Here is a 24,991-nt window from a genome sequence, read left to right on the forward strand (position 1 = left end):
TTTGCGTGTAACAAGAAATTCATGCAATTTGTCTTAAAACAAAATGTCACTTGCAATTAATTAGTTTTTTAATTCAATAATAGAAGTAACTTTTCATTACATATTACAATTTTGTTTATAGACCTTCAATATTTTTTTTTGTTAAGAAAAATATCTGTTTTGTAAACTTGTCTAGAAGGCGAGTAACGCCGAGCCCAATCTTGAAAAGCAGTACAAAGAATAAAACGGTTTAGCTACTGCTAACATAGGTCTAAGAAAGATATTAAAGGTATTAAAAAATTTAATATCATACATTTTTCGTTCATTTTGTTATATAGTACGTAATAAATTAAAATAAACACATAAATAAGGGTGTAAATAATTAAAACTTTTATTAAAATCAGGTAATATACTTGGGTTTATAAATATACGCCTTACTGAACCCATGCTTATCTCAAAATAATCTGTAACTTCTGTTCTGCGTGAGAGGCCTCCACGTGTTACTAAATGTCATTCAGCATGCTTTTATATTTATTACTCAAATGAATATAACCTCAACAAATAATAAATATAGTATACACTTTATAAGCATTTAAAATTATATAAATTCTGTTAGGTGAATACAAATATCAAATCACTTTATAAAAATTACATTCAGTGAAATACACGTGCTCGAAGCTCAATGAAAAAACATTGATTCTCATGAAATAATATAATTAAATAAATGGAAATGGATTATTTAATCTCAGATCATAATGAAGAACGGCCATGCAGGTAAGATAATTAACAGTAACTTTCTCAAAATATTGTTCAACACTCCTTCGAAAAGAAAGAAATAAATTCAGAATTATTTTATTACAGGCTAGGTTTATGTGAAGTTTGTAATAAACATAATGCAAAGTACACCTGTCCAAAATGTGAAGTCAAAACCTGCTGTATAACATGTGTTAATATTCATAAAAAAGAATTGAACTGTGATGGCATTCGAGATAGAACAAAATTTATATCAAAGGAAAAATTCACCAACTTGGATTTTCTTAGTGATTTTCGATTACTACAAGAATGTGGCAGAAATGTTGAAAGTTGGAAAAAAAATAAAGATAAACAGAATACGAGGATTGACAAAGAGTTGCCGATGGTAAGAATCATAATTTTATTAAATAATTATGTCTTAACGTATCTTAATGTGAAGCTTATTGTAGCCATATTATTATATAATTTATTCCTTGCCCAAATATCTTCAACAAAATTTCAATTATCATTGATTATTATTTATGTAGTTTCTGTTTCTTTTACCTTTTAGCATTTGTATAAATTACGCGCTGCGGCTACGACTCGAGGCACAGTATTGAAATTTTTAACAAAAAATTTTGAACGACACAAACAAAATACTACTTTCCTGAATTGGAAATCTAATGTTATACAATGGAGAATTGAATGGATATTCCCTAATGCAGAAAATGTCAAATTTGTTGATGAAAAATGCGATGAAAATGAGAAATTATCTAAACTTATAAATAAATATATCGGAATTGACTCTGAACCGTTTTATAAAAAAGATAGCCTAATGTTTTATCAGTCAGCTGGGTTATCAGGAATAAAAATTTTATTGAAAGCTGAATTTGTTAAAAATTCTAAAAACAAGTTTCACGAGCTAGATGCGAATGAATCATTGAGAAAGAATTTAGAAAATAAAATAATTATTGAGTTTCCGGTTATTTATGTTGTGCTCAAGGATCATTCTCATATATATGATTTAGTAGATACAGGTAATTTTGTTTCGATATGCATACATTTAATTTTTGTATACATTTAACTTAACATGACTTCACTAAATTTCAGATGACGAAAACCAAATTGATGAATTTAGACACAAACCTAATAATAATCAAGTAAATGGGAATGATGCAGATAAAAAGAAAAGGAAGAAAAACAGGGAAAATAGAAGTTTACTTTTTCAAAATGATGATTCTGAAATATCTTCTGATTCGGACTCGAGCACAGAAGACAAAGCAAATAAAAAGAAGTGTTAAACATATTAAGATTGGGTCTAACATAAATTTTATAGAGAAAATATTGTGTTTCAAAATATATATTAAATTAGAGTACAAATTTTTTTACTAGGCTCATTGGTACAAATTTTAAATAAATTGTTGCAATTGTGATATAGATCCAAAATTTGTGATGTAGAGCATATATGCATGCTGAAACACAGACATTAAAAAATATTCTATGATTTGTTATTTGCAAAAGTATATTTACAAGTAGAGAATTCATTCGAAATATGTGTAAGAGAATTATTTTTATATTCATACAACAGACCAAATTGTATTGAGTTCAGAAAATAAACTACAACAAATTAATAATCAGCAAAGTTAAAGTGTTTGTTTCATGTTTTCAAAGAATTTTTTCAAAGTCAACTATTATTAAAACATCACGTCCATAAACTTTCTAATTTTGTGTAAAATATGGCTTAAAAATGTAAATAATTTAGTGGGTAAAATACATGAGTTATGGTATTTTACAAAAATAGAAAGAAAATACTTGATAAATAACTGATTTTTAATATTTATAAAATAAAATGAACATTCTTCAGAGTATAGCTCTATTTTTCTCAATCTAAGTTGATCTTGAAGGACCAATTATTAAAGTTTTTGAAAAACATTTAAAAAATTGATGGTCTCTTTGAATATATTGAGAGTACATTCAAATAGAACCATATGAAAATTTGCGCACATTTTCAACTTTCGATTGCATGATTTTAATTCGATGCAAGTAACAAAATAGGATTAGGTAGTATTGAATAAAAATCTAAATAATAATAATAATATATTAAATATAGTTAGATAACATTTGGGTTGCCATCTAAAAAAGGAGCGAGAAAACAAAATTTCGAACACAAGAGCTCATGGAACTGAACTTCTCGTTCTCGTTCTCGTTACTGTTACAATATGAAATTAATAAAATAAATATTTTTAATAATAATATTCTAATTCATTAACTGAGCGGAAATAAGAAGATTACTATAAATCACTATCATTGAATTCTCCATATTTTTAAATACGGGTGTAAAAGTCAAAGTTACAGAGAAATATTTAGTTCATTCCAAAATGCAATTATTATTTAATGTTGCGATAGGATATTGTATTTAAAAACAGATAATATTAGTGGATTTTGTGATTGTTTGTATTGAATCTCTCGTCGCCAAATGTGAATTTTTGCAAATATTTTGTTATATCGATAATTTTTGATACATTAAGTAAATAAATTTATTTTTCTTGAGCTTAGTTATTTTGATATCAAAATAACGTAAATACTTTTCTCAAAAGCATTCACATAATATTATGTGAATGCTTTTGAGAAAAGTATTTACGATAACATTTGCGTAACAAATTAATAACAATTATAACAGACTCTCTTAGATCAAGCAAAATTAGATTTGAAAAAAAATTGGTGAACAAACCCTAGACAATATTAGAAAATAATATATTCATATGAAACAAAAAAGTATATTTTAATTAAGTCGAAGAGTTTTTTTTTAAACTTGTTAATAATCTATGAATTAAAAGAACAAATAAAATATTGTTTTTGAAGCATATCTTTGTCTTTTAGTCTTTATTTTAGTCTTTTCGTCTTTCTACTGATATCCATTATATATATTATTATATTATCTAGGGATATCCATTAAAATAAATGTATTTTCCAATTTAAAAAAAAAAATTGGTTAACAAACCCTAGATAATTTAAAAAAATAATATATTCATATGAAACAACAAAGTATATTTTAATTAAGTCGAAGAGTCTTTTTAAATTTGTTAAACGTCTATCAAATAAAAGAAAAACAACTTCAAATATTGAACAAATAAAATATTGTTTTTAAAGCATATCTTCGTCTTTTACTTATATCCATTAAAATAATTGTATTTTCCCACTTTTATCACATGGCAACGTAGTAACTCCAAGTAACCTAGATTTGTTCTGGTTAGTTGGGTTGTTTGGTTACTAGGCGTGTTGATACGATGTGTTTGCGTTGAGTGGTTGTGTCATTTAGTTCTGTCAAAGTAAGATAAAAATATTTATTTTCAATATCAATATTAGCTTAGCTGTTACAATATAATAGCATAACAGTAATTTAAGTGCCAGAGCTTTGGTGTGCATCTACTATCCATTCCTTGTTGCTCGTGTAACACCAATTATTCTGTAATTAGTGCACCGCTTACATAGTTTGCCAGAGTTCAAATGCTAATTAAAATTAATTCCTTTTGCATAAATGTAAATAGAGTACATGCCCACGTAATAATTTATTAGTTTTATTATTTTGCTTACAATAAGTGCGGACGTTTGGATTTTTTAACCTAAAAAAAGTCGTGTGTTTACTTACTAATGGATATTAATAGGTTTTATGGTGCGGAATGAAATAATACGTGAATAATTCGTCTATTTGTGGACGAATCTTGAGAAACTTTATTTGGAAAGTGTTATTTAATTAAATTAACTATTGAATGTGCCTTTAATTGCTTTACAAAAGGCTTGTTTAAATTACAAAAATTGCTGTCATCTACTTATTTGCCAGTAAATAATTTATACCTCCTTGTTAATTCGGTGACTGTAATTATTAATTAAAGTTCTGGGAAAATCAGAGACGACCAAGTGATTTTTAAAAAATAAATATATAAAAAATAACCTTGTTCCAAGTGATGAAAAAGGCAATTTCACTAAAAGCAAAATATGATTAAAACCGATATAAGTTAACCGAAGCACTAAATTAAAATATAGAGTCTTACCAAAATTTTATAATTGTGCTGTGAATCTAAGAAAATTTGTTCATAGTGGCTATTACTTCATTTTCATGCCAAAACGCAATTATTTTCCTGTGAAGAAAAAGCAAATCATACACTAAAAGCAAAAAATTTACTAAAAAAAAGGAAGTTAACCGAAGCACTGAATTAAAATACAGTTTGTTCGCTAAAAATTATCATATGACGTTGTTGAACAAAGAAAGTTTATTTTATTAAATGTTATTAATTCCATCATATATTTTTCTGTGTAATTTCAACAGAAAACTCGATAAACATAAATATACTCATCGAAATTTATCAATAAATACGCGAAAAGAAGCTCTCAATTAATAAACAATAAATTCTTTATGTTTAGCAGAACTCTACATTCATGATTTTGTTATAAAAATACTTTATTTCTGAATCGGTTAAGGAATTAATGTATATTCATTATATTTTTTGCTACCAGCTTATTCAGCAATTGAAAATATTTTGGTAAAAATATATTATGCTTTAGTATAATAAATTTTAACATATTTACACTACAGTATATTTAATTACAACTATGTCTCTATAGTTAATGTTTACAATGACCTGAAAGAAATCGAACAATAATCGTTAATGCAAAAAATGTCAAATGACAATGGCAATAGTTCAGTGCAGTCAATTAAAAAAAAGTTTGAACTACAAATTCTTAACAATGAAAAAGACAAATCTCACGGTATCATCAAAGGCAATTCAAAAACTACATACAATAGCAGTGCATCCGACGAGACGCGAGTAAAACACACTCTTCATGGGAGTGAAAATAATTTAACCAAAAGTGTTTCATTAGAATCTTGTTCCAAAAAGAATATTTCCAGTGAAACAGTGTTTATTGAGGAACAAGAAAAATTTAATTTTGCGTTTAATCGTCCTGATATTGACCCAAAGCGGAAGTCACAAATCAGACGTAAACCAGCATTTCGCTGTCCTGATAACAAACACAATCAAAATTGTGACAAGGAAACTGATAACACTGTCAGTAGCAATCGATCATTTCTCTTTAAACATGCAGAAACTGTTGATAAAGTTAAGAAATCGCCAGTAATTTCACGTGCAAATTTAGAGAAAATAGAGAAAACCATCGCAAATCCACCACCTTCCGTATTGTTCGCTTTGATGAAGGAAAAGCCTACCACAACACCTAGAAAGCAGGATGAAAAAAAGTCGGAAAATAAGAATCCTGATGTAAACCATATGCTTAAACGGTTAGAAGAATTGTTGACTCATAATGATAAAAGTGTGAAAAAATGCGCTTCTGACTCGCTCAAAAACGCACAAGTTGACCCAGAAGCTTTAAAACTAGAACATATAAAAACGAGTGCCTTAACAAATAATAAAAGTGATAATTTAAACCATAAGATATTTTGTAATAACTCTCCAGAGAAAACAAGTCAACCCAAATCAGCATCTAGTAATTTTGGAAACCAACAAGCCCATAATCTTCCAAACGGGAATTCCACACAGACTTCACCAGTTTACGCTATCAGTTCAAAAAATCGTAAAATTGAACCAGTGTACGCTGAACCATTTCAATTTCCCCAAAGTTGTTCCAAAGATATTCCTCGTACTTCCAAAAATTGTTCCGAAAATAAATCGAATGCTTTTGATTTTGGTGTGGATGACTTATCAGACGGCGTTGATAAGCGAAACAGTGCTTACGCTGTTACGCCCATAAGAAAAGATTTGCATTATTTGGTAAGTTGATTTACATATAATAAAGGAGCTTGCAACGTTATCCAAGAATAACGGTAATTTGTTGATAATTAATTATAGAACATATAAATTTAAAAAAATAGCGCTTGCTTTGAAACAGGAATTTTAAATTATTTGTCATAAAATAGTTTAAGAGGGTATTCTGGTCTAGAGGCAAGAATTGTATGCGATTTTTAAAAAGCAGAAAAAAAGGCAAACAATATTTTCACTATATTTTTTGTTACACGTAATTATAGTTAATGTTTAGGGAATATAAGTAAAAATTAGTGGGGCGCATGGCATCGTGCCTTAAGGCAAATTGCTGGAACTTCCCGTAACAAAATTTATTATTATTTTGAAAAGACTAACATTTTTGAAAAAAATTTACTTTGAAGAAATTAGATTTTTGAGAAACTATAAATTTGACAAAAAAATTTTTTTTTTTGAAGAAAGATGTTTTCATGATGACATATTTTGGAAACTCGGAACTTTTTTTCAAAACAATCGTACTGCTTTAACTGCATAGAGACGAAATATCGAAGCGCGTAAGCGACGCGTCGCCGTTTAACGGATAAACATTGGTACGGAACCCATAGGAATGTAAACAAAATTTATACTTATTGTTAAAATCTCTATAAAATATCTGATAACTTGATGTGCATATGTCTAATGATCATTTTTGACCGCCGAATGGCATTTTTTTTTTTACTTTTTTTACTAGATCTCCGAAACCGCTAGGCCTGCCTCCATGAAAATTTGATCAGTTAATACAAGTAATATGTTTTTTGAATTATTCAAATCGGACGCTCCGTTCTCTTAAAAACTGAGTTATAGTTTTTGGCACTTTTTGCCCCATATCTTTGGAACGGCTAGACCTGCCTTTGCCAAAAACTAATCAGCACGTCTCCTTATCAATACGAATCGAATGTTTTTTAAATTATTCAAATCGATTCATCCGTGTTCCCGAAATCGTCGACGAAAATTTGTATCCGAACACACACACATACACGCACACACACACATACATCCATTTTTTCTAAGGTATGCCAAAATGTTCAGAAGGTTTTGAAACGTAAAGATATATAAAAATTTTCATTTTCGATTTTTTTGCGATTACTATAACTTGCCCTACGTGAAGTTAAAAAATTATAAATAATCATAATGTTTTCATTCTAGACTGTGATAAAGTGGGTTCTCGAAGAATTGACCCCTGACCGTACTCATGATTTTAGCCCTCCAAATAATCTGAAGAAAAATATGTATATTCATGTATTGATCTAGATTCTAGATTCTAAATTCTAGAATAAGTCGCCATTGTATAAACGAATAAGTTAAAATGATTATTTTTTCACAGAATAGCGATTGTCTAGAAAAATATATTTCACAACTATTTTTATATTCTCGAATTTTTCAATAATTGTAGTTAGGGTATGACCGTAGTTCATACTGAAAGGAAGTCTATTGCGAAAAGTAAAAAGTTCAAGTATAAATCAGTTTAGTAAAAATTGAGAAATCGTGGGTATTACATCGAAAAAGACAGTTTTGGAGGAAGGAAACAGACTAGATTTATCATGATCAAACCAGCCATATCTCCGAAAATAATTTCAATTATGAAAACTTCTATTGTGCACATATTTTTAAATAGTTAACCAAATGAAAATGAAAATATCCAAAAATAAAAAACAAAATCGATTTTTTTTATTTCTAGACCAGAATACCCCCTTAATCTGTAAAATAATAATTTATGTAATTCTAATTGAAATAAATGATAAATATATAATTTGGTAAATTATTGAGTACCAAATGCTATTTATAAACGCGCTAATTTTTGTGAATTCACCGAAATCAAGGTCTTATTTATCATAATCACATTAACTTTCAGAATGAATTCCGTTGCTATTTTATATTCCGCAAATAGTTTTATATATCGTTTCATATATTTCTATAAAGTTGTTCAATTATTTTTATAAAGTTTGTGTTTCCCTTAAACAAAAGGGTATAATCTGACCTGATGTGCGCTTTCGTTAAAATTTTCCCGAGCTAAAAAGAAAGGGCTATATAACATAATTTCCGGATGTTGTGAATCTATACATCATAACAAAGATTTTGAAGTGTATTATTAACCATTATTTTTTGGAAAACATTGCTAGCCCTCCACTTATTTGTTTATCTTGAAGTAATTTATCTTTGAGTACATACATATCTTGGACTTTGCATGAATTTTGCCAACTCTGCCAACGCTCAATGTGCATGTGTGAATATTTTGTTTGTATCATGAGAGCGAAATGTACCGATAGAAGCTCTTTCGAGCATTAAAAATTTAATTAAAATTAAAAGTATTTATTTGTTCCAAATTATCTATAGATGTGAAAATTGTAGTAATGTAAATATATTTTATTTTTCAAGTGCACGAATATATACGACATTCCTACAGAAAATCCTAGTTTACCAGAAGTCGTAGACTTTAACATTATTAAACAGGAGTGCCAAAGAGGACAGTGCAATAGTTTTAAGAAAAACTGTAAGTTTAATAATTTATTAATCTCACTTGAATCACGATATAATTAATAATCGAAATAAAATGATATAGAATAAATTTGCGAAATATTTTCTCCAGCAAGTACATGTGTTAAAAGTTGCGCCACAAATAGATGATTGATATAACCAATATCTATTTTGTACTTTTCATAATATGACCAATTTATAGGTGCATTTCGACCAATTTATAGGTTTCGTATGTTGCAGCAATTATAAATCTTCTATGTGTACAATGCAGAAATTAATGTGTTTCTAATTTTATTCTCAATTTAATTGCTTTATTATGTTGTATAAAATTATATTGTTGGACACGAATGAGTCCATCAACTGGTAGCAAAGCTGATGTAGGGCTTTAAGGCTTTTTCATAAGAAAAAGAAAAAGAAAAGTTACAGTTAAACAACGAAAACGTATTGAAAACTATCTTGAATGATATATCTATTTTTCAATTGTAATATAATTATAGTATAATTGAATCTAATAGGAATTAAAAAAGTGCACCGGTATTCGTTTTGCAATCATAATAATGATTCTAATACCGATTGGTGCAATTGGTTGTATAAAACAAATCGGCTTTGGAAATTATATTATTATAATATAAAGAATCTAGAATATGAATCTGACTCCATTTGGCTTTTTAACAATCTTTTATTTTATATATACTGATTATACCTTGTTGCGAAAGACGTTCTAAATATAAACATGACGCATATAATAGTGGATCGATTTTTATCTTGGGGATGGCAAAATATCTTCGAATGTCAGACAAGCCCCTAAAACTAATCTAAATGAAATTTCTGTTCTAGTAAACGTATACAAAGTTTCTTGTTATTTAATTTTTACGAAAATAATCATATAAATTTTGTTTACTTGATGATATCATAAAGCATAATATTTATATTTATAGCATATATATGAACTCATTCAATCGAGTAAGTGATATATTTGCCTACATTTATTTAATTTAATGTTAGTACAATTTTGTTGCACATTCAGAAAAATGGGTGATAAAAATGCGGCAAAATACTTTTTTTACTTTTTCCTTATATCACTAATGAGAAACAATATACAGCGTCAAATATTAAGATATATGACGATAAAAATTATCAACATTCAAATAATTTACTAAATTAATATCGGATTTAACCATTATATAATGACTTTTCATAAGCCTTTGTGAGAGGTCAGTGAAATAAAATAAAACATGCAGCACAATCAACGATGTTATGAAATTAAATCTTTTGTTTTTTATAAATTGAATACCACGCAACAGATTATTTACAATTGATAAAGCTGAAGTTGCTAACCGGCTGAATACTTTTTCTCTGCTAATTTTTAGAAACATTTTATTTGATTAATTTTAATATAAATTAATGTTCGATCACATCGTGACACGTGTTATTCTAGCTTGTCCAAAAAACTATTTTTAACATGTTACGACTTTATAAATAAAGTTTCACTTTCATTAAGTTTCAATTCTTTTTTTTTTTTTTTATTATTTTTTATTGGCCTCGCTTACTCGAGCATTTAGCCACCTACAACATATTTTAATTTCATTACAATATTACAATTTCAATACAATCTTCATATGTTCATACTATTTTATATATCCTATCATATTCTATGTACTCATCAACTTCTTTTTCTTCTTTTTCTTCTTTCATTATCTATCATTATATCTTCTATCTTCTCACATCTTCATTACTTCCATTACTTCTTTCATTACTTCTATTCAATTTAATTTTTATTCTCAAACCTTTTTTATACACGATTAAACTACTTTTAATACTATTTCAAACTATTTTTAACATTATTTCAAACTATTTTTAACTTCTTATTTCAAACTATTTTTTAACAGAATTTCTATATTACGCCGGGGATTCGAACTTCGAACCTTCGGCGTGTGAGTCGGAAACGCTACACATGAGCTAATTCCGCCACAAGTTTCAATTAATTTGTTAAGTTATTGTTTTAGGCAACGTTAGTTCAGAAAATAACAAAATTTCTGAAGATTTTCGAATATCATTTACTGATGAAGAGAGCCCAAATCAGAACATTACAAAACCCATTCCGCGGCCAAGAAATTTAAAATTGATTACACAGCAACCAATTTATTGCAATAAATTGAAATTCGATCAGGAGGTATATACTAAATAATCAGTCTTGTTTTCTTTGCTAAATTTCGGTGGTCAGTTTTGTTGTACATATATTGGTTGTAAACGTCGGTTGACAGCATTTTGGTTTTTGGATACTAAATGATTATTTATTTGTATTATTTATATTGTAAGACTTTTCTTTGTAATACTTCTTGCTTGCAATCTTAATGAAATGTACAACTATTTATGCTAAAATTAAGGTATGCAAATGCAACTTTACCCGAATCTTTTGCTCGAGAAAACATACAATGTACTGCCAAAATTTAAAATTTGGGAAAACTAACGGAATTAGCACTGGGAAAGAATTAAATATTTGCAGATAAAAATTTTGGATCCGGCAACAATTATAAATACAAAGTTGGTTAGAGATTATATCTATACACAAAGATTTAATTCTGTTAGAACTATTTATCTATGGTTAGAACTTTTATGTTTTAAAATGGAGTACAACTCATTGCTCTATTGTCGCAAAAGTTATTGGCTGAAAATAATTAATTAATTAATAATTAATTTCAATAAAATTATTACCTTATAGCCTTTATAGAAAAAGAAGTACTTGAATTACTTAAATTTTCATTTTTTTCGGATCGTTAAAATAACTAAAATTACCTCTATAAAATTCAATCAAGCAATTTATCTTTCCTTGATATATACGTAGATGCATCGAGCGTAAATAATTGTAATTCTATTGTAAATACTATCTCTATATGGTTTTACTTTAAACAATTAAACTTTAGGAGGTAAAAGTACAAAAAAAAATTATTAAATTTTTTGGGAATAAATACTATTAAATTATATAGAACAAAAGCATGTTTCCTTTATCTGCTTACGTTTGTAAATATGCATGTTGTACATAGTTTTGCGAATTAGGTAGTCAGGTATTTTATGTAATTTTTATTCTGTATGGTCTATGGAGTTTCAAAGTTATTGCATGTAAGCACTTATTTTTAGTAATTTTTTTTACATTATTGCCTAGTACAATATTTTAATATTTCATTCAATGAATCGTAATTACATTTTATACTATTTCTATGTATCAAGAAATTCGAAGAAAATTCGCTAAAAATGGAAGACAGTGGCATGAGCTCTATGGAAGCATCTCCCGACTTAGAAGAAATAGGTTTGTTTTTTATATGATTTTACACGAAATATATAAAACCATTTATCATTTACCAACATATAAAAATTTTCGCTTGATTCGATTTAATTTAAGAACAAACACGATAAGTTTTTTTCAGATATCTGCCTGTGTGGTTTAATTGCGTTCAAAAATGATAAATGAATACACAATTATCAGCTGTGTTCGGAATATTGTAATTAATCTACATTAATTATTGCCATTATCCACATTTGCTGTTGTTTGATAATAATAATATATATATATATATATATATATATATATATATATATATATATATATTAGTTATATGTTCTTGATAATAATACTCATATTGAAGCTATGCAAAATTCCAACTTATATTAATCTGCTTCTACGCATTTGTTATACTTTGTAAAATCAAAAGATTAATAAAATATGAAAATATGAAAACATTAAAAAATATTAATACAATAATAATTACTAAAGATTGCAATTATAAAAATCAATGATCACTGATGAGATAAAAGATCATCTGAATAAAAAGAATGCGTTAAAAAATTAAGAAGTACGTTCAGATTTATATCATAATTTTATGATATTGATGATTTTAGGACCCCCTTTTACACGTTACTTTACAGGTCGACCTTATTGAATTTCTGAAGTTTCACACTTTCAATTTTAGAGAATATAAAGAATAAATTAAAATAAAAATGAGATGTATGTGTTTCCACATGCCACGTGTTTTCATTAATTCTCTATCCTATGTAGAACTGTAATAATATTTGAAGAAACCCAAAAAAATAGCGTTTTGAAATGTAAACTCAAAAAGTTAAAAAGACTATGGATATGCCATTTTTCAGCATTCATTCATTTGCAAATATCATTTGCGTCTTTTTTGGGATGGGTGATATATAATATTTACAATAAATATGTCACAATAAACGGATCTAATACAAAGAAGTGTATTTATTTCCTTCACGGTCACTTGTTTGCAAAGAATTTATAATGTTTTTATGAGTCACTACAAGAACTTATTGCGTGTTATACATTACTCATTTCATTATCTCATCAATTAAAAATAAAGTACAAAAATTAGTAATGTAAATGGCTCTATCAAACGTTTATCAAAAGAAAAAGGAATACAGTTTTGCTATTTTACTAAACATTGATACACAGAGCCACATATGATATTTTTAAAAAAATGTGTTACGCAGCAAATTCAAATAGAAATATGCGATTTATAAATTTTCTGTTGAATTCGCAATTTGTTGGTTGGGATAAAAGCCTTTGTTTTTTATATTTAATAAAGGAAAGTATAACAATATTGAAAAGATTAAAACATGATGCTTTGATGAAATATTTTAGTCAAGAGCAACCTAATTTTCAAAAAAAAAGCAGTAAGAACTATCTGTAAAATTTGAATAGATTTCAAAGACCGTTGTATAAAAATAATAAAGTTTATCAGTGCTTACTTATTGTTAGTAAAAACGAATGGCTTCTAAGACGAGTTCTTATAACGGTTTTAGCGACATCAATCAGTCTTAAAAAAATTATATAAAAACTTATTGCCCTAATTACCCACAAATTAATAGTTTTTGCAAAATCTAGCTCAAGCAACTTTCACTCTAATATTCATTTCAATGATACATTTAAAAAAAATCGTAATCGTAATAGATTTAATAATAATCGTAAATAGACCTGGGCTGTTGTTCCTATCTTTGTGGTAATTTTTTTAATCTTAAATAAAGTTTGTTGAAATGCAAATAAGATTTTCTTCGGTTTGTTTTTATTACATCTATGAGAATAATGTAAATTATCACAATTTACAATTTTTGTGATCAATGTGTCTGTAAAAATATATTTATATAGGTCTTTAATAACAATTTGTTGAGAATATTATTTGAACAAAGAATCCACAATTTAGGTGTTGTTTGTGAAAATAATTATGTAGTAAGACTACCTATAGGAAATACGTGTGAAAACAAATATTAACATACTTAAAGTGATTTAAGTTCCACTTAAAATGAAATTATATAAATATAAATATAAAAAGGTACTAATAAAATAGATTAAGAACTGATTTCTTTTTATCCATCATTTCTCGGATTTTAATAAAATTTTAAACTCTATTTCAGAAATTTCGCGCACTCCCAGTCGCTCTTTAACCGAAAAACGTAAAAACTATTTGACTCGAGTATCATCTGTAGCCCGTTACGATTGGATTGAAAATTTACGTGACAAAAGAAGTCTAAACAGCTGTTACACTGCTCTTAGGAAAAAATCTGCTGTTGCAGCAAAAAAGTCACGTCATAATGATTCTACAAACGACGTTGAGAGATTATTTGAAGCGTGTTTGCTGGTTGGCTATAATAGTTTGAAGAAAGGATACGTTAAAAGCATATATCCTCCAGAGGTAATATTTTTATCATCATGATATATTCTTTCGAAGCATATAAAGCAAATGCAATAATTACGCATTAGTAAAGAAATTATTTGAAATCAGATACATATATTTTGTAGCGGTAATTTTTGTCTACTATAAGTTATGAAAATTTTAGAAGCATTATCCACTAAATTGACAAAGTTTTTCTAATGGAAGACCGTTCTCTATTAACTTCAACTAACAAGAAGAACCTCGAGTAGAAGTTTAAACCTGAGTAATTACTCGTCTTCTACGAGTGAGAAGTGATGAAACTGATTGCAGTATGGCCATCGAGTTCATATAATTAAATTAATTCTCATAGAACTCTAATATTTTTAGGGGTTCATTTTGACTATCAATTCTATCGTGCAATGTTTCGCCAAAATTATCCCATATGAATAAACTCGAAGTTCTTATAAAATTTTGAATAAGTCCAAATGAACATATTTTGTTCATAAATAAAAAGTGAGGGATATGCATGTGGATATTCAATATAAACATGTGCATCAAAATTGTTAGTTTGAGACAGTAGGTACTTCTGATTGTCATATTTGATCGAGGCCTCGAGTAGGTTTAAATAGCATAAGGTGATGATTTATATGGTTATTATCCTTATATATGGTTATTATTATATTCAAATGAATCCTTAATTGCTCATATGAATCACTGGCCAGGCATGCACTGACTAGTTTCAAAAATGGGACTCCATATATTTATACTATAACTTTTTTTTTTCTTTTTAGGCTAAAGCTCCCGAACATATAGAGCATTTAATATTTCCTCAAAAGTATTATTCGTCGGCGTTGAAATGCACAAAATCAAAGTCACTTCATAATATACCTCAACTTACAAAGACCTCATCTGACCAAAGTTCTGATAGTCATATCAAAAATAAACGAAATAATCAAACCTCACCATACTCTTTGAAGAATTCGGCTAGTCAATATAATTTTCGTGGAAAATTGTTGCCACAATGTAATACATTAACACAAGATGAACAGAATTATAGTATAGTATTAACAGATCAAAATGGTATTAGAAAATTTGGGTATTGTAGGAAAATATTACCAGAAAATTCAGAGATATATCTGCCACTTGTGTACTGCATTGTGACAAATATCAGAGCTCCAGGATTTTATTTCAAGGTAATATTGATATATATATATATATATATATATATATATATATATATATGTATGTATATATGTATATTTCAAATTTTCAAATTTATCAAAAAAAATATAATTCTTTGCCCCATTAGATTTTGCAAGAATTGGAATCTCGACATGGTCAAACCGATTACCAGCAGAAATCAATGCTTAAACAATTTCATGAATCTCGTTTGCCCAAACCAGGTCAGCATTTATACATTAAAATTCCAAAGAGCCCTCAGAAAAGGCCTAAAACAGAAATCATCAATGATAAAAAAGATGAATACTTTCAACATACAAATGGTAGGAGATCATTTCATTCTCTGACTAATAATCTCCACAAAAAGTCAAGCAAGAATCTCAATGACTCGTTCAATAACTTTTCCAATATCAACAATGATCAAAAAGATTCAAATGAAAAATTAGGAAATGATATTGACATGAATGATCCTTCAGCCAATCATAAGAAGTCTGAAAAGAATACTGAATTAGCATCGAACTATGGAAAAATATGCACAAGTAAATCTTTACCAAAGATTAAAAAATCTAGTTATAATAATAATGAAATTAACAAAGCGACAAAATTCTTTGAAAGTACAGAACAAACTCATAATAATTGTGATGCAGAAAATTTAAGAAATTTATTAAATACTAACAATGCTGATGAAATTGATTCTTCAATAAGCTGTGATAATATATTTAAGAATCCTTTAATCTTAAAGAGTGCTATGATGGATTTTCAACAACACGATTTTGTAAAAGAACGAAGAAATTCTCTTCAAACCTATGATGATATTCGTTTAGCAAAAGATATGGAATATTTGAGTACAAAAGAGATAATTTTAGAATCAGATAGTGATGAAACTTCAGATAAAAGACAGAAATGTTCCGAAGCAGACACTAAACTAGATTCAATAGATGATGAGAGGTTTTCTATGATCAACAGTTCTCTTTTTGAGAACATTCGAGAATCCAAAAATTTTACTGAAGTATTAATTAAACGTCCTTATGATGTACGGTTAGAAAATAATGAATTAGCTGTCCTATTTGAATGCTTAAACGTGGAAACCATGATAAATGTTTTTGGATCATTGCTCATAGAACGAAAGGTTATATTGGTTGGAGAAAGCTTGAGGTAAGTGATAAATGATGGGCATAAAATATGAAGCAAATTTTATGTTAAGTTACGTTTTTTAGGAAATATATTTTTATAACTTTGTTATAATATTTCTAGCAAATTATGTTCTTGCATCGAGGGTTTGCAAAGTGCTTTATATCCATTTAGATGGCAACACACACTAGTCACTACTCTACCTCACAACCTGATTGAAATTACAAACGCACCACTCCCGATATTGGCTGGAATTCTGTGCACAGATGAACACATAACAGTGGACGAGGTAACCATTGAAATCACAAATTGATTTTAAATACAAACTAATTATAAGAACTATTTAGATTTTATATTATATGCTTGAGACTGATTTAAACTTAACATAGCATTTGTTATGAATATATCTTCAGGTATATTAGTATCTTTACTAGAACATAATGTGTTTTATAGTTTCTTTGAATGAAAATGATATGTAGTCTAATAATGATTCGAACATTAATTAATACTGTATAATAGAAGGACCTATATATAGGATCTGCAAAAACAATATATCATTGCAATAATTGAACTGAGATTTGTTAGGAAATATGAAGTGATTAAATTATTCATCATGGTTTACCAACTCGGTTTATAGCCTTTCATATTCATATTGTTTTGTAGAATCGTTAATAATTATTAAAAAATTAATGTTTCAATTGTTATCTAATTAGCAGATTTTTAGATTTATCGTTACGTTAAATAGGTTAGGTTTTTTTAAAATCAGGTGAACAAGATAAGGCTTTAAGAAAAAGTTTCAAATTTGACATTTTCTGTAATGAAATTCGGATGAGAATTCGAAGAAATCTTCTTATTAATCAACAAGATGTAAATAGCTTTTCCTTGCTAGCAGTTTTGAAATACAATTCATAATATTCATGAAAATAAGCAACTTGACATTGATATCATGAATCAAAACATTCTTTCATCTTATATTCACCACACTATTTTATGCCAAAACAAGCAAATAGTTGAACCAATATTTCTTCCCAAGTTTGATACTTGAAGTATCTTATAATAAGATTAATTTGATTCAACAACAGGAAGACTTAAAAAACCTACGTGATCTATGCCAATATATAACATTTGTTCTAATCTCCCTTCTAATTGTGCAATTGTAAGAAATTTTCGTCTTATCTATTACTATATTTGTTGTTATAGGGAATTCTGGTTGATATTGATAGTTCACGGACACTCACATGTATGAAGGATGAAAACACTTTGTTTCCAGCAGCATTAAGAGAAAAATTGAAATTATCATTGAGTTTGGTTAAAAATGGTCCACAAGATCCAACCAGAAATGTGTTGGTTGGCGAAGCTTTTCTGAAGTTCTTTTTAACATGTATGCAGGGCTATGCTGATTGTTTCCATAATGGAGTTTTTGATGTGAGTAGAATAAAATAACATTTTTCGAATAATTCTTTCTACCTGATCAAACATTTCTGCAAATATTTTATGTAAATTAAAATTTTTGAAGATTCCATTAATCTTAAATATGTACAACTGCATCAATTTTGATTTAAGGTAAAATCAAAGGTTAAACCAGGCCTTGGAACCAATAAAGAAATCATAATATTATGAATTATAAAAAAAATCCTTTACATTTTACTACATCAATGTCTTCATATTTCAGAAACTTGAATTTATAGAATCTCATAAAGGCAATAAGCAATTGCGTGGCTTTTTGGAATGGTTTGTTGAAACAGCAATGTTCAATGATTTTATCAAAACCAAGGCAAAAATTTTACTTAATATGTCTCAAAAACAAAGAGATAGTCAGGACAGTGGCAGTATTAGTCAAATTTCACTAGAAAGTGATGAATATCTAGATCTCAGCTATGACATTGAGTCATTTAATAATAGTATTGGAAGAAATGTTTCAGAAAATGGTTTCTACGAAATGTTTGATGTTCGATTGATGGAAAGTAACAAAAATGCAGACAGCACAAAGTCTTTTTTGAAGAACCATAAGAATATGACGAAGAAGTCGAAAACATTTACTGAGAAGGTTAAAGAGTTTCTGCAAAGTTAAGCTGCATGAAACATATAATTTTTTTTATAAATATCCATATATATATATATATATATATATATATATATAACTACCTAATGAATAATTCAGAAATGTTTAAAAAATGACAATTTTTTGTGAGTAACCTTTTAATGTCCCGATATGAAATTCGGGCTTTCGAAATGTTTATTGTTTTTGCAGTGAAGTGATGAAATTATTTCTGATGAAGTTTATTTTTGAAGCATAAATGACAGAATTTATTAATGAAAGTTTTTATTTTTTAAGTTTCAAATGTATCAGAATTCGAAAAAAAATTAATTGTTTTTTAAACATCAGATTGGGATGCATTACCAAATTAAAATGATAATTACAAATTGATATTTTTCTATGAACTATCCAAATATCCAAGTGCTTTTACTGTAATATTGATCTGATTAAACCTTGTGACCTTATATTTAATAATATAATATAATATATTTTAATATAGATAGAATTAATACTCTAATCTAACATAGATGTAAAAAAATCTAATCTAGATATAGAAACGAAATACTATAAATGACAAAATCTAAAAATGTTATTATGTCATGCTCGAAATGAATATTATTTATTATAATTAATATTAACTTTAAAGATCTATATCTAAAGCACTTAAATTATTTATTTGTATATAATGTTCGAGCATGTATAATAATGTGAAGAAATACAAGCAATTTCTGTAATTGATTGCTCTCATAAATATAATACCATATTTTATGCAGTTTTCACAGAAAATTGAATTTGATCCTTATGTGAATTAATACAAGGTGTTTTAAAGTTATAAGTCTGTGACTTGATATAATAACTTCATAGAATTATATTTATCAAATTTTCTACATATCGCTTTTGTGAAGCAATATTTTGGAACTGGAAGCACATCGAAATATATCAATATCAATTACGTGTTACAGTTTAATAAGATAATAATTAAAAACTTTTTTTAATTAAAAATAAATGCATTGAATGAACATATTTTTGCAGAATACTTATACAAAAGATATGGGAAACGAAAGAAAAATATATATTAAAATGCCACCTTTCAAAATATATTAACAAGAATATACCTTTAACCAAAAACTTTATTTTTTTAGAATTCGAGTTATAGTTTGAATAGAAATGTCATTTTTCTTTAAATTTTTATCATTAAACTAATTTTAGTAAGTGATATTTATGTGAATATGATATCAATAAATTTCTTGTACTATAATTAATATGTCATCTTAATTCACAATTGAAAGCAAATCAAAAGCCAAATACTTAATATCTACGAATATGAAGTACAAAATACTTCTTAGTATTAATATGAATTAATTAAATGTAGTGCCTTCAGAAGAAATATTTTTTTGAAAAAGATTCCCATGAATTTAAGATATGAGCTTTAATTTGAAAATATATTTAGGGATGCTTTATGTACCATAGTAGAATCTAATTTATATTTATAATATGTAGTAAATAATGTGTCTCACACGAACAAAATGTTTTTTATGTGTTATTGTTGAAAACTATTTAAGACAATAAAAATGATTTGAGAAACTATGATTTTCATATATTTATATAAGAATTTATAATTCTGGCACAAATTGGATCTAATTTTGGTCGCATAAAATGAAGTGCATAATCTGTATATGTATATGATAAATAAATTTTTATGGTGTTAATATTATACTGAAATGGCTTTGTGACTAGTACCATGAAGTGACTAAATGTTAAATTTGTTTACTTTGAAAAAGTTAGGTCTAGATAGTAATTGAATTAGCAAAGAAAGATACTGGTTTTCAGTGACAATTAAAAAACTAGAACTTCATAACTCAATGATGAATATAGAAATAAATAAATAATACTTAAAAGATGATGATAAAGGTTATTCGTATTAAAAATTTCAAATTAGTGTGCTACTTCCTAAAATTTCTCTAGCACAAAGCCTATGAAATTTGTTTTCAATTACCATTTATCTTACAATTGTTATTTGAAAATTATTAGGTTGAATCCTACTTTGCAATGTGCATTATTCAAGTACCCCATGAAGCAGCCAAATGTTAAATTTCCTTACTCGAAGAAGTTAGATCTCGGTAGTGTGATGAATTAGCAAAGAAAGATACTGGTTCTTAGTAGCAAATAAAAAATTAAAATTTCATAAATCAAAAATGAATATAGAAATACATAAGTTACACTTATAAGATGATAATGAAGGTGATTCGTATTAAAAATTTTAAATTAGTGTGCTACTTCCTAAAGATTCTCTGGCACAAAGCCTATGAGTAAATTGTTCAATTTCTGTATTTCTTACAATTGGTATTTGTAAATTATTAGGTTGAATCCTACGTGATACTTTGCTATATACATTGTTCAAGTACTTCGGGAAGTGGTAAAATGTTGAATTTGCTTACTTGAAGAAGTTAGATCTCGATCTAACTTCTTCAACTCGAGTTAGTGTGATGAATTAGCAAAGAAAGATACTGGTTCTTAGTAGCAAATAAAAAATTAGAATTTCATAAATCAAAAATAAAAGTACAAATAAATAAGTTACACTTACATAATGATGATGAAAGTTATTCGTATTAAAAATAATAAATTAATGTGCTACTTCCTAAGGTTTCTCTGGCACGAAGCCTATAAATAAATTGTACAATTTCTGTTTTTCTTACAATTGGTATTTAGAAATTATTAGGTTGAATCCTATTTAAAGCTTAGTAAAAATTAGTATTCAAGTACTTCGTGGAGTGACAAATGGTTAAATTTGCCTCGAAAGAGTTAGGTCTCGATAGCAAATGAATTAGCAAAGAAATATACTGGTTGTTAATACCGAATAGAATTTATAATTTGCATGAAGATGAATATGAAAATACATATTTAAGTCTACTTGCAAACATGAAAAAGAAGCTGATCATATTAAATATTTCTAACAATTTCATCGTCTAATTTTGGTTTTTACAACATATGCTGCAGGATGATTGATTGATACATACATCAATGTTCATATATATAATAGGCAACAATCAGATATTTTTTGAAATATAAGGCAATAATATTGTAAGGCAAAATTTTAAATAATTTAGTGTTTTTCGAATAAGAAACCAATAGGAAAAAGAATATGACAGTTCTTGACACATCCATTATTCTTATGACCTAAGCAATTTTTTTTTGACCCTCCATTACATACAAATTGAATGTGTAAAATATCTATATCAAGTATAAAAATAATGTTATGATCTTTAATACTTTAATACATTACTAACTAACCTTTTGCGACATTTCCGCTGTAGGCAATTCGGCAAACAATACCGCGTTTGCGTCGCCATTGACCATGTTTTGATTCATAACTGTCAAATAATCCAGCCACATTATTTAAATAATTAAGTCACTTCACTTATAATTTAATGAAATCTATGAATAAAATAAATAAATAAAATTGTCACTTGCTGTAATATTATTTAATCAGAACTAAGCCATTTATAACACTGGTATTTTGCACATTTTCGAATGCGTGCGAGGCTGATAACAAACTAGAAGACATGAGACTAGACTAGAGTGAACTAGGCACCAAAACAATATAACTAATGACCAACATGACCTTACTAAAATATGGATTTATGGATTATGTTGAATATTTAAAATTTTGGCGTCAATTAAGGGAAACATTAGCGACTGATTTTGGGATAAACAGTGGCAACATTTTTAGAAATAGTTTTTAGTATAGATAAGTTAGGTAATTTTGTATAATGATTCAGATTGTTAGACCTTTTCCTTAATATCATTTTGAACTTCAATTTGGTACAATATTACCCATTTTGAGTAATTTCTCATTTACAGTACACTGAGTTAACTCTCTCAGTACTATTTATTTTATCCATCTGGGAAAATCACTTCTCAATACTTTTCATACAACCAATATTTCGATCTTTTACTACAGTACATGTAACTACTAGTTATTTATTACTATTATTATTATTTTAATTGCAATTAAAACCATTCCCAGTGTTACATCAGCTGTTGTGGTGTATTTACTTCTGTTATAACCAATGGTTGTACTTATTATGATGGTATTTTTTGCTTTCCAAGTCTATGTGTTGCAGCAATGCCCCGAAATGCTACTTTCACCAGAAAACATATTTCGTATATTCAGATTATATATTATACTGATTGATATCAAGTTTGTACGAAGCGCGGAATTTGAACCCGAAACCATTTATCGCAAGCCCACGTATCAGCATTACACTACGACCGCCTCACAGTCTAGTCATTTAAGCTTAAATTAGGTAGTAATCTCGGAATTTGAGATATCCAGCTGTAAGTCTGTGCATACTGTATATTGACACCCTAAAAGTTATCTCAAAACCTACATATGTTGCGTACACTCTACCATATGTAGGGTTTGAGACAACTTTTAGGGTTTCAATATACAGTATTTACAGACTTACAGCTGGGTATCTCGAATTCCGAGGTGAACTTACTATAATGACTGGACTATCATCAAACAATATTTTTTATACAATCATATTTTCTATATATATTTTTTTGGTAAGTGAAATGGCCTAGTTTAAAGGATTCCGGCATCACAAAATACGAATCATTGTTGCAATTTAATCTGAAAATTTCTAATGATTTAGTACGATTTATTTTTATCATAAAATTATGAGATATCACAACTTACACTTTTTTGTACATAAGAGACTGATAAAAATACGATGAGGATGAAAACAATGATGGAAAAAATATTTCAATTTTTTACATGCTCTAAATATCAGTTAATGGTAGTAGAAAGAATATCTACTATTCAACATTATAATTAGAAAATAAATTATATTGTACCGATTATTACCGCGATTTTATGAATAAAAATAATAACTACTTGAAAATATTTTGTCAATGTTCTTAAACAGTAAGAAACAAATCATTTGGGAAAATTTTATTACAATTTGTACATGTTTATAACAATTTTGAATATGTATGTACAAAATTACTCTTTTATACAATTCTTACAAACTAAATAAATATACGCACTTGAACTCTTCTCTAGATTAAATTTAAATTACTATAAATCAAAATTCCAGTTTTAACAGATGTATAAATTTGAATTGATTGAGCATATAGAAACAACTATTCTATCATTATTTTTTTTGAATTTAGGAGTCAAGTGCGCTAAGCAAGCAGGATTTAGCTTACAATAAAAGCCTAATTTAATATCTATGATTGCAGCTTTCATAATTTCTAAAGTAAACTATGTGAAACCATTTAACATATACATAGGTATTAGACTATTTAATATGTAGAAAAATATGTTATTGAAATCTTTAAATGTACAATTTTTAAAGCTATGTACAATATTACATTTAAATAGAATTTATCATAGCTAAGATATATTTCTAAAAACTTTATCATTCCTATATAATAAATGATAAGGACAAGATATAATAAAAATATTAGCTTGAAAATAAAGGTTCAATAAGTACTTACAATCAGTATATTGGGCCGAATCTGCATATACTATTTAGATACTGTTTGAATGTTGAACCCACATTAGTAAATATTAGTTGAACATTGATTGACACAATGTTGATCACATATTGATCATAAACCCACTGGAGTCTATCATATGTTGACTATCCAATATAGATCTAATAGAGTGAATTTTCTTTGAATAAGTGCTTCAATATTCAAATGATAAATATCTAGAAGTAATATGGACTTGAAACAATATAATCAATTACATTGCCAAATTAAATTAATCAAAATGTTGCTCCAGTTAATAAAGCTAATAAGGAATAAAATAAATTTATAAATCATTCAAAGTTTCAATTTTGCTTATATTATAAAATATTTAATAATTAGAGAGAAGTGTTAGTTCTTTGTTTCGCATTATTCATAATAAGCATTAATAACTAATAATATCAATAATAATACTAACGCTATAAAATAAGAGACTATGTCTTGTA

At 27.3% G+C, this 24,991-nt stretch overlaps 2 protein-coding genes across 2 annotated transcripts; both read left to right on the top strand.

The window, feature by feature from the left end:
* The first annotated feature begins 638 nt into the window (after positions 1-638).
* Positions 639-2,243, top strand: LOC113385373 (box C/D snoRNA protein 1). Its single transcript, XM_026623219.1, has 4 exons — positions 639-753; positions 841-1,117; positions 1,283-1,748; positions 1,822-2,243. The coding sequence occupies exons 1-4, from the start codon at positions 704-706 to the stop codon at positions 2,010-2,012; spliced, it is 984 nt and encodes a 327-aa protein (XP_026479004.1). The 5' UTR covers positions 639-703; the 3' UTR covers positions 2,013-2,243.
* A 4,130-nt stretch (positions 2,244-6,373) lies between these two features.
* On the top strand, positions 6,374-19,040 carry LOC113385895. Its single transcript, XM_026623719.1, has 9 exons — positions 6,374-6,497; positions 8,901-9,015; positions 12,228-12,306; positions 14,421-14,698; positions 15,451-15,852; positions 15,969-16,993; positions 17,093-17,258; positions 18,170-18,394; positions 18,642-19,040. The coding sequence occupies exons 3-9, from the start codon at positions 12,252-12,254 to the stop codon at positions 19,038-19,040; spliced, it is 2,550 nt and encodes an 849-aa protein (XP_026479504.1). The 5' UTR covers positions 6,374-6,497; positions 8,901-9,015; positions 12,228-12,251.
* The last annotated feature ends 5,951 nt before the right edge of the window (positions 19,041-24,991 follow it).

This window comes from Ctenocephalides felis, unplaced genomic scaffold, assembly GCF_003426905.1.
Source record: "Ctenocephalides felis isolate EL2017-DRISC unplaced genomic scaffold, ASM342690v1 CF-g0.4_SCAFFOLD_03571, whole genome shotgun sequence".
NCBI classification, from domain to species: domain Eukaryota; kingdom Metazoa; phylum Arthropoda; class Insecta; order Siphonaptera; family Pulicidae; genus Ctenocephalides; species Ctenocephalides felis.